The following is an 11,131-nucleotide window of genomic DNA, read 5'->3' as shown; positions in this document are numbered from 1 at the left end:
TTGGCGGTAACTAGGTAGCAGTGTTGGCACTAATCAATTAATTTTTTAATCAATTAATTAATTTGATTAATTTTAATCATGATTAAATTAATCCTGATTAAAATAATCATGATTAAAAAAGTAATCATAATCATGATTAATTTGTTAATCATTAATCAATAATCATTAATTTGATTAACTTGATTAACTTCTTAAATGTTCTATCGAAAACAATGTTAAAACATTGAATTCTAATATTAGATGTTTGGTTTTAGGCTACAATTCTATGACAGGTCATACATAGATAAATATAAGGTAACCTAGACTGCCCCTTCCCTCGCTGAAACTTCCGGTGCAGTCTTCCGACCTCCCAGTCCACTTCCCCTACCGTTCCAGTACTTACTTGCAAAAATTTGATTATGATTTTAATCATTAATTTTTAATCATTAATCAGATTAACTTTTTGCCAACACTGCTAGGTAGTTCAGTATTTTTATGGCTCAAAATTCCTCATGATTTTATTCCCCAAAATCTTTCTTTATTACTATAAAATATCTCGTAATGTCTATACCGTTTCATAAAAATTCAAAAGAACCCTACACATAGTAGGTAGCTAATAAAGGTTCTTTCATATTCTGTCTTCGCGGCCCGGACGCGTGCAACCGTTAAATGAATGAACTTTTTAAGTTAAGGTTCCACCAACTTTTTGTTAGGCCTCTCCTACACTGGAAGCCATGCTATATCATAAGAATTGTCTTCATTGTGGACAGGTACTTTGCTGTTAAATGTTCACTTTTGAAGTCAGGCTAAGACATCTTTTTCAATCATGATTATGATTGTCAGAATTTCAAGATAAACATTGACTTGTCAGTCTCATTTACCCTCTACCTTTACAATTTGGTCCAAACAATGTTCTTAACTCTATAATTATCGCTAAAGTGCGAAAATAAGGGCAAGATTTTATGCACATAAAACATAAAAATATACCTAGTCCCTTTTAGTGAATGATTTTTACTACAAAAAGTAAATTATACTTAAACGATATTTATATTAAGGGACTCTTAATAATTGCCCACACAATAAGCCATCACAGGTCAAAAATTGAATTGATCTATTATGAGGAAGATTCACTGCTTACCTGAATGTTTGTTCGTTTCAGCCAAATGACGTCCACTGCTGGACAAAGGCCTCCCCCAATGTTTTCCATAATGAACGGTCCTGCGCTGCCCGCATCCAGGCTCTTCCCGCGACCTTTACCAGATCGTCGTTCCACACCTAGTAGGAGGCTTGCCCAGAATACGTCCGTGGTCGCCACTCGAGAACTTTCCTGCCCCAACAGCCATCGTCTCTACGAGCTATGTGCCCCGCCCACTGCCACTTGATTTTAGCAATTCTGCGAGCTATGTCGATTACTTTGGTTCTCCTGCGTGTAGCACCTGAATGTAGCATCGCTGTTAGTGTGACGCATGCCTTACTACGCTTTGAGGTCTTACCATGATGAACAACATCCTTACTTTTAATGACTTTTTGCTAATATCCAGCACGTTTTCCCGAAAAACTTCGGCCCGTGAATCCTCCGTTTTCGATATTTAAGAGATACTCTCCCTTTCCTTTGAATAACGAGGCGTAATAAAAAGTTTTGAGCACCTTCCTTAGCTGTGTAGTTATATTAGGTTATCGCCTGTGGTTCTTTGGAAGTAGATCTTGGTTTGTGTATCTCTGGCAAAAATCAATGAAATTTTTAACGGTTTCATATTTAAAAGAACTTATGGTATGGGAGACTTGTTAACAGATTATGATAAAGCTTCGTTCGGTCGTTTCAGCCAAATGACGTCCACTGCTGGACAAATACCTCCCCCAAGGATTTGCACAACGACCGGTTCTGCGTCTACAGTCTTCGGGTACATGGTCTTGCTCGTCACAATTTGTCCTCAGCGAGATGTGATCCAGCTACCATAGTCGGTTTTGTAGTCTGATGAGCGAATCAGGAAAGAAGGCCGTTGAAAGATGTGACGCAATGTTAGAAGTATCTCCTTCTTTTGATGAAGTCGGTTAAAAATGAAATCAAAAGTAGAGCTGCATATAGAGCGTGAAAATATCGTCTCTTGTTCAACCATTTCAGATTTGAAGATGTTCTTTGAGCTTTATGATTAGTTACTTACCTATTTTCTGAAAGAAAACAATAGACAAAATAATCACAAACAGGAATAAATTAAAATATATTACGCAAAAGTAATTGTAAAATGCACACTCCAGAAATTCAGTAGGTACAATATTTAACTTCAAATCAGCCACGTATGCAAATAAGCTTAAAAACGTTGGACATAAGAGAAAATATGTCGGCAATTATACTAAACAGAAAATTAAATATGAAAATCTCTTTGTCCGGCGTGTGTCCGGAGTGTCCGGCTCGGCGGTTGCTATGCAAATGGCGGCAAATAGACGAGTGGCGACACCACTCGGCCGATGGGAGTATTATTTTAGTTTTGAAATGTGTACGAATTTAATCTACATCTACACTTTCTCCACTAATCTATACTAATATTATAAATGCGAAAGTAACTCTGTCTGTCTTGCTTTCACGCCTAAACCACTGAACCGATTTCGATGAAATTTGGCATAAAGATAGTTTGAGTCCCGGAAAAGGACATAGAGTATAGAAAGTATAGAGATAGTTTTTATCCCGGTTTTTTAAACAGGGACGCGCGCTATAAAGTTTTTCTGTGATAGTCAAAATTCCAAGCGGGCGAAGCCGCGGGCGGAAAGCTAGTATTTTAAATATTGTTAATTTTGGTTTATCTAAAGACATCTAAGTTTGTGTCTAAGTGAAGAGCAAAGAACGTTAATACGTCTCCTATTTCTCCATAGGAACATTAGATTCATACAAAATTGTCGGTCGTAAAATGAAGTCGATTAAAAGGATTTTTCTGACTAAAATTCAACCTTTCATCATTACATGTACAGACGACGGCGTCCCAATTTTGAAACTATGATGGATCTTATGTAGTTTGAAATTAGTTAGATTTTGTATCAAAATTGTGTAGACTGATGTGCTGTTGACTGTTTACGGAACCGTGCATTCTTCTTCATTAACGGAACAAACAAGACGTACAGAATCTTTCTGGGGAAAAATACCATTTGACTCGATTTCCGAGAAAGCATAACTCAACGTATAAGGCACCTTCTCGACAGCGGATTTAGTATCATACAATCATGTCACGATTGATCAAGACGGTCATACTAGGCGCGTACGCAGCATTAATATACCAATTCATTCGAACAGTCTTCTTAACACGACACTTAGAGTTAATCGAGATCGACTACATACTCGATACAAGACCGAGCAAATTGTTACAAAGAGAAATGGTAAGGCGAAAACAAGTGGCCTCAGTGATGAATCTGCATTTTAAGAAACTGGACAGGCTACCGACTGATTACAAGTATATTCTCAAATGGACTGATGCATACGCGCATTATATGACGCCGTTGAAAAGGAACCACCAAAATGTTTTCGTTGATTCCAATTGCTCGTTCGTCAATTGCTATCTAACGACCGATAGGCGTCTTCTCTCCGACGTCAGGCACTTCGATGCTATTTTGTTCGACGTCGAAAATAATTGGGACTTCCATCCCCTAATTAGAAGTCCTTACCAGAAGTTTATATTCGTTGCAATAGAATCAGCAGCAAGCTATCCTCTATGCTACAAGGGTTGGGATAACTACTTCAACCTCACTTGGACGTATAGACTGGACTCTGATATCCGCTGGTCGTATATTACTGTTCTGGACAAAAATGGTACGGTTGTTGGTCCAAAAGTAGACATGAATTGGGTTGACCCAATGGATCCTGCTCCAGAAAGTGTAATGAAGGTCATAAAAGGGAAGAATAAGACGGCAGCTTGGTTTGTCTCTCATTGCAAGTCCAAGGGCAAGAGAGAGGATTACGTGGATAAGTTGCAAGCTGCTCTAAGGAAGTATGGGTTGGAAGTTGACATATTCGGATGGTGCGGAAAACTCCAGTGCACCAAAGATCGGCTGTCAGATTGTCTGAAAATCGTGGAGCAGGAATATTTCTTCTATCTGGCATTTGAGAATTCCCTCGCGGAGGACTATGTGACTGAGAAGCTGCTGTATGCTGTGCATCATCACACTGTTCCTATTGTTTATGGTGGCGCTAACTACTCACGGTAAGTAACTCTCTATAATGCTAAGGTTTCTTAGCTTTCTTTAAAAATAAAAACCGGCCAAGTGCGTGTCGGACTCACACACAAAGGGTTCCATACCATTGATTTATGACTTTTTTTTTTAAATTTAAGTTATTTGTATGAAAGATTTTCCACTTTTTTCCACTTTGGAAGCGTCTGTCACGCAAACTATTCGTTTTACAAAAAAAGTATTTTAGAAACCTCGATATCATTTTTAAAGACCTATCCATAGACACCCCACAAGTATGTGTTTGATGAAAAAAAATTTTTTGAGTTTCAGTTCTAAGTATGGGGAGCCCCCAATATTTATTATTATTTTTTTATTTTTGCATCAAAATCTTAATGCGGTTCACAGAATACATCTACTTACCAAGTTTCAACAGTATAGCTCTTATAGTTTCGGAAAAAAATGGCTGTAACATACGGACGGACAGACGGACCGACGGACGGACAGACAGACAGACAGACATGACGAATCTATAAGGGTTCCGTTTTTTGCCATTTGGCTACGGAACCCTAACAAGATCCTTTTTGAAAAAGTAAATAGAAATGAGCCAAATATTAACTTATTATTAAATTCCAGATTCCTTCCCCCAGGCTCGTATATAAACGCGAGGGAGCATGAACCTAGGATTGTTGCTTCTATGATGCATAAGGCTATCAACAATCCTCAAGTTTACGAGGATTATTTTCGGTAAGTTGTTTAGCTCTGTATTATAACAACGCAATTGTCTAAAATCTGAATCTGTTAATAACTGATATATCATACCCCTAAGGTACTCTGTAACGCGTTAATAAGTAAATTAAAGTATGTCACAATATATCAACACTGTTATCGCCTCGAGGTGAGGAAATAAATTATGGTTACAGTTACGAGGTGCTAGACTTCGAAGTTTTGCAAGACAATATATTATTAGAAAAGATTGTATTCTAAATTGACATCGCGCTCTACATTATGGGCGACTTGATATAATTTTATCTATGGACTTTTAACAATTTCGTATTAAATTAAGTATTTTTTTATTTCTCAGGTGGCATAACTACTACACATACAAGCGCTCGCCTGAAGACACTGACGTTTGCAATCTGTGCGAGCGTCTCAACGAGCCCTTGACATTTAGAGCTGTGAAAAACCTAAGAAAGTGGTGGCTGGAGGATTATGAAAAAGTTTGCAAGGTCGAAGTACTAAAAAACAACACTGAGAAGCGTAAGAGTTTGCGAGTACGCGCTACAATAGCTACGGAGGTCTCTAAAAATAAGTTTAGTCCTAAGCGAAATTTGTTTTAACCCTTCTTCTTCTCGTTTTGAAATCTTCTGTTATTTTTAGGCTGGGTTGCACCATCTTACTTACCTATAACAAACGTCAAAAGTCTGTCAAACTCAATAAAAACATCGGAAAACGTTATAGCAAAACGGTTAAAGTTAGGTGGTGCAACTCAGCCTTGAACATGCCATTACAAGTAATTTGTGAACTTATAACAGTCATTGTAAGTAAATGTAGTTTTCAATCTGTTTTACTGAGATTTATCGAATAAAGAACATGTTTATTTTATTCAAATAGTAATAAAGATTGGTAGGTACTTTCTGAAAAACTAAATTCTTTTTTATTTTCCCTACGTTACATTAGCATCTTCAAATACTGCAAAATTGTTCTATAATGAATTCGGTGGATATCGTTGGCAAAAGTACGAGTAAATGTAAAATTGCAACGCTATCCCGTGACGTTCAATCGCATTCCCGGTGTTCCCGCTCTGTCCGCGGGATCTGCAACAATCCTCTTAGCGCCCCCTCATTATTCAAAGCCTCAAATTTGCAGGAGATAATTCCAATTAGGGAGTCATCGCCATCGCGATTCAGGGATCCGTGGCCGTTTGCGAATTTATTGCAGTGGCTCTAAGTCTGTGCAGATTCGCAGACTTTAGTAATATTTTGCTATGAAAATTCAAAATTGAAAATCGATTAGAACATTGCTGGACTTTCTTGATGATCTCAATATTATTATTTCACTTCCTATTATTCAATATAACTTCCTAACATAGTGGTAGTAAGAATTGGTAATGATCAGATGACCTCATAAAGGTTGCATGAAGGCACTGTATGCAGGCCACTACCAACCGATTAATCTTGAAATCATTGGGGGAGACCTATATTCAACAGTGAAAGTCCTGTAGCTCAAATGATGATGATGAGGAGGTAATATGTGCCCCTACGCTGGCCAGACAGTTTTATATTTTTTATTTGTGCCATAGTCCGACATCCACCTGAAGAATAAACTAAGTACTTATTTGTAGGTTGGTAGTCCTATTCTACTCTGCTGGAACCACACGGTAACAATTAAAATATAAAAAAATGTATAAAATAAATATAAAACTAAAGTTAAGACATCAAAAAACTCATCAAGGTAATCAAACAAGCAATAAAAGTAACAAACTTGAAAGTAGTTTGAGTTTCATAAACATTTTCTATTCCTAACTTGCCAAAAGCTGTCTCGAACTAATTTAAGTTGGTAACAACTTAATACAAAAAGTACGTACTTATTACATGTTTAACGAATCTCTCCAACCGTCTGGAGGTCAATTAGCTAAAAATATTTACGAAATAAAAACATTTTTATAAGATGTTTTCATGTACCTATTTTTAGAGAAATTAGAAGGCAGAATAGAACAGAAACTTTATGAAAGTTAGGTGTTGTTCAAAATTACCTACACTAATTTTATTTCATAATTAGTGACTAAAAATATAGATGACCTTTGTTAAGATAATAATATGCCTTCCTAGTCATGGCAAAGTCTCTAATATGTAAAAACAGTACACGTATGAGACTTCATACATTGTCTACAGGTCAACCCTGCTAGCGTGTGCCATACTAGATAATCTTAACACGGTATTATATCTATTTTAGACATACATTGTCGTCTAAAATCGATATTCGATAAGATTGCATCTTGTCGCTCATGAAAGGCCGGCTCTATCTAATATGTTACAGACAATGTGACGACAACTTCCCTTAATCTAAATTGATAATCTTATATTCTCTATATTTCATGAGACAAAGTATTACAAAGTACAGTCCATAGTCTATATCTCTAAGAAATTCTTTAGATACCAGCCGAGATAGGATGCGCGGCGTGAAAAAATGCTTATTACGGAAAATCAATAAAATAACGCGATATAAGATTATCACGGCGCGTATCCTAAAAAAATTTTCTCTATGAAAAAGGTAATTAAAGATCATCATAAATCTTGGACTCTAGCATTTTCATAGTTACCTTCTGAAGCGTTTCCATATGAAAAAGCTAATAGTTAAATCCTTTTTGCTAAGATGAGATAAAATCCATAGCTGGGCACCGTTAATCAAATAGTTAACTTCGTTAATCGTTAAACCGTTAATAAAAAAATTAACTTCGTTAAACGTTAAAACGTTACATTTAGCAAGATTTAACGCAAGTTAACGTTAATCGTTAATTAAAACGAAAAAAATAATTGTATGCAAGGTTCTAATAATTTCGAAAGCTTGTATCGCGCATGGAATTTATTCCTCTTTTTAGCCAGACAGTTTTGACAGTTCCAACTCCTTGCCAGACAGTTTTTAGGGTTCCGTAGTCTTAACCAGGAATCCTTATAGTTTCGATATGTCTGTCTGTCTGTCTGTCCGAGGTTTTGCTTTGAAACTATTGGCACTAGAGAACTGTAAGTTTGTAGAGGTATGTATATTGATCACGCCGGCAAAACGGTAGAATAAAATTTTGAAAAAAAAAAAAAGTTAGGGTAGCTCCCGTACATGTAAAGTGGGGATGAATTTTTTTTTCATACTCTACCCCATCGTGTGGGGATCGTTGGATAGGTCTTTTAAAATAGTTTAGGGGTTTCTAAGACCATTTTTCTATTTTAAGGGATCCGTTTGCAAAATGTTAAAGTTTAAAGTGCTAATTTTTGTCTGAGTAGGGGGGGGGGGGGGGGGCTCTAAAAACTAAACTGTTGGCTTAAAAAATTCGGAAAAATTCATCATAATAGTGCTTTTTATGAACTTTCAAGGAAAACTATAGCGGTTAAAATACACCCGTTAGTTCAAGAGTAATATTCGTTTTACTCATGTATTGTAAAAATTCATACCTAATAAATTCCTTAGAAGAAAATATTAAAAGTGACTTTAGATTAAGTAATTGCTTACTTCTGAAATACATTATATTGTGGTAACGACGGACAACTACGGAACCCTACACTGCGCGTGGCACGACACGCACTTAGCCAATTTTTTTAGGATAGCTGCCAAAGCCACGATGACCCAAACTTCATAATCCACCAACATTCTAACCTATATTGGGAGCATACGCTGACAAACTTTCAGCTTTTATAAAATGACGTTGGTCTGGCGTTCACCAGCTCTTAGTCTATAGTATCTCAATCTCAGAGCCTTGGTTCAATTACAATACAATTTAGCACCAATGTGCTCGAAAAGACAAATCCAACAAACCTAAACTCCGATAAGTTTCCACCGTTTCATTTAGGAGTTCCTATGGCCGTCTCCTGACTCCATCCATTAGACCAGCTCAATGGTACCACAACATTGCATTTTCATCGTACTTACATAAGTATACAAAATTGCAGCTCAATCGGTTGAGGAGAACTGGTCTTAATTATTTATTGTCCTGTGATATAAGCTTGTAAATAAATAAAAAAATGGCATTTTTATATCGTTTCTTTCTGGTTACAAAAACTGTTGTTTTGGGTTCTGGAAGTTCTGGAAGCCCGAACGTACTTGCCAGAACGCTTTTTCTAGTGTTTTTCAGCATGCCTGCTTTATCTTTTTGGTAAATAGTAGGTACTCGATTAACGATTAACGGACTTAGGATAATTTAACGGAAGTTAACGAGTCCGTTAACATTTTTTTAAGTTAACTTAAAAGTTAATCCGTTAATAGAAATGTTAACTTCGTTAATTAACGATTAACGGATTAACGAGTTAATGCCCAGCTATGATAAAATCTAATAAAATCCTACAGAACCCACATCTCAATAACCTCACTCTCGCCATTTTTATGCGAAATATAATTAAAATTTTTCGCTGACACCTCAAAGATTAAAGCTATTACATTCTGACGAGCTACGCAGACTGGACACTTCTGTGAAGACAGTTTTTGCCTATCCAGACTGCTTCAATTTGCAACTCCTTTGTATATGCTATCCAATTAGACAAATCGCTTTGATGGATTCAATCTTTCTTTGCGATATTATAGTTTCAATCGAAATGTAGTAGTGTGTTATCGGTACCCAACGTATTCATATCGTAGGTAACAATATTCGTTATTCCCATATACACTACGATTCTACAACATGAAACATTAAACTTTAATTCCAATTAAGACAAGTTTTCGTAGTAAAAATATGCAATACAAGCGCAATTTTATTCCAGAAAGCACATTACTTCTTAATTCCATATTCCGAGCACACAAAACTCCATCTTTTGTGTTGGAAACTTAAATATTCGCTTTATAATGCAACCGAGAAATGTCACTAAAGTAAATAAAGCTAGAGAACTTCATTTAAAGTTTGCAGTTTAAATTCCAAGGAAAATAAACTCGGATGACATACATCATTAGTTGCAAATACATACATCTTGGGAACTTTTAACTCGAGGGCTGGCTGGAGGGAAACTATGGAAAAATGTGGACCTTCCTCTCGATTAATTAGGAATTTTAGTCTAGAATTCCTTAATTTAGATTTAGGATGTAACTTTATTGGTGACTATTTAGTAGTTGAACTGTCTGCATTCATCTTCATCATCATCATTTCAGCCACAGGACATCCACTGAAATTAAGCCTCCCCAATGATTTCCAAATTGGCTGGTTGGCAGCCTGCATTCAGCGCCTTCCTGCTCCTTTATGATGTCGTCTGTCCACCGTGTCCAGTGCATTAAGAACGTCTATTAAATTAAAAGACCCTAGAAATCCTTGGAAAGCCTTGGCGGAGGCTTTTGTGCCTTTGTCCAGCAGTGGACGTCATTTGGCTGAAACGACGACGACAAAAATCCACAGTAATCCAACGTCTGAGATCGTCCAATCATAACTCGAGCGCACTTAAAGCTGCATGCACCAAAATATTCGAATGTACCTGGAACAACATACACGGACCTGCCTGAGAATTTTCCACGTAATTAGATGAAACTGGATGAAACTTACTCGAGAGCAGTTTCATTAATTTCCCTGTGACACTCGCTGTGTGAGAAAGTTCGGTATTTATTTAGTTCGGATGCAACTGAGGTCTTAGTTTAGTTCGGGTTGAATTTGTAAATGGATTGTGTGTTTATTAGTGTCAATACGACTCTGAACTATAATTCCTCATTTAGTCCGACTTTCTGGTGGGTAGGGGGGACTGGGGCTGGTTGTGACCCTGCTGGGAAGTTACAATATCAATGTAGCTCAATAGATCATGCTATATTTACTTCGAATAGAGAGTCATAGTACCATTCGTTTTTTTTATTTAGCCACGATTGCTGATTGTAACTACTACCTACCCATGTCACAACAATCTCCCAGTCACCCCTATCTGGTATTCTAGGTTAGGGATCAATGATAATGAAAGTTTTAGGGATTGGTTTACAAGAATTATTGTGTTTTTATTATAAATTGATTTTGATTTGGTTTTGTATACTTCCATTAGGTTGTCAAACAGTGAGTTCAAATTATTCTTCTGAGAAGTATGTAATAGGCTTCTTCTCAGATGGTTCACTCTTTTTTCTTTTTTAAAACTTTAATGTCATTTAATTTATTTATTATTATTTACCTGTAGAATTATGGTAAACAGTGTCTGAAAGAATTACTATACGAGGCTCTCATTTGTTTTCTCCGCAAACAGACTACTAATTTAAGTTCCGGACAATGATCTCATTGTTTTAGTTTTTGCAACCTGTCCCTTACACCCTATCTAATATAGCATTATCGTCATCA

The 11,131-nt window shown here is 36.6% G+C and overlaps 1 protein-coding gene across 1 annotated transcript; it reads left to right on the top strand.

Moving 5' to 3' along the window:
- Positions 1-3,372: 3,372 nt before the first annotated feature.
- Positions 3,373-7,058, top strand: LOC135080933 (alpha-(1,3)-fucosyltransferase C-like). Its single transcript, XM_063975654.1, has 4 exons — positions 3,373-4,166; positions 4,768-4,878; positions 5,216-5,405; positions 7,026-7,058. The coding sequence occupies exons 1-4, from the start codon at positions 3,373-3,375 to the stop codon at positions 7,056-7,058; spliced, it is 1,128 nt and encodes a 375-aa protein (XP_063831724.1).
- The last annotated feature ends 4,073 nt before the right edge of the window (positions 7,059-11,131 follow it).

The sequence above is a fragment of the Ostrinia nubilalis genome, chromosome 19, assembly GCF_963855985.1.
Source record: "Ostrinia nubilalis chromosome 19, ilOstNubi1.1, whole genome shotgun sequence".
Taxonomy (NCBI): domain Eukaryota; kingdom Metazoa; phylum Arthropoda; class Insecta; order Lepidoptera; family Crambidae; genus Ostrinia; species Ostrinia nubilalis.
The sequence above is the reverse complement of the archived record's forward strand: the minus strand, read 5'-3'. Positions and strand labels throughout refer to the sequence as shown.

Excerpts from the sequence above, each read along its gene's own strand:
- LOC135080933 (XM_063975654.1), top strand. The coding sequence starts at position 3,373 with ATGAATCTGCATTTTAAGAAACTGGACAGGCTACCGACTGATTACAAG. Across the intron at positions 4,167-4,767 it reads GGTGGCGCTAACTACTCACG|ATTCCTTCCCCCAGGCTCGT; the intron begins GTAAGTAACTCT and ends ATTAAATTCCAG. Across the intron at positions 4,879-5,215 it reads GTTTACGAGGATTATTTTCG|GTGGCATAACTACTACACAT; the intron begins GTAAGTTGTTTA and ends TTTATTTCTCAG.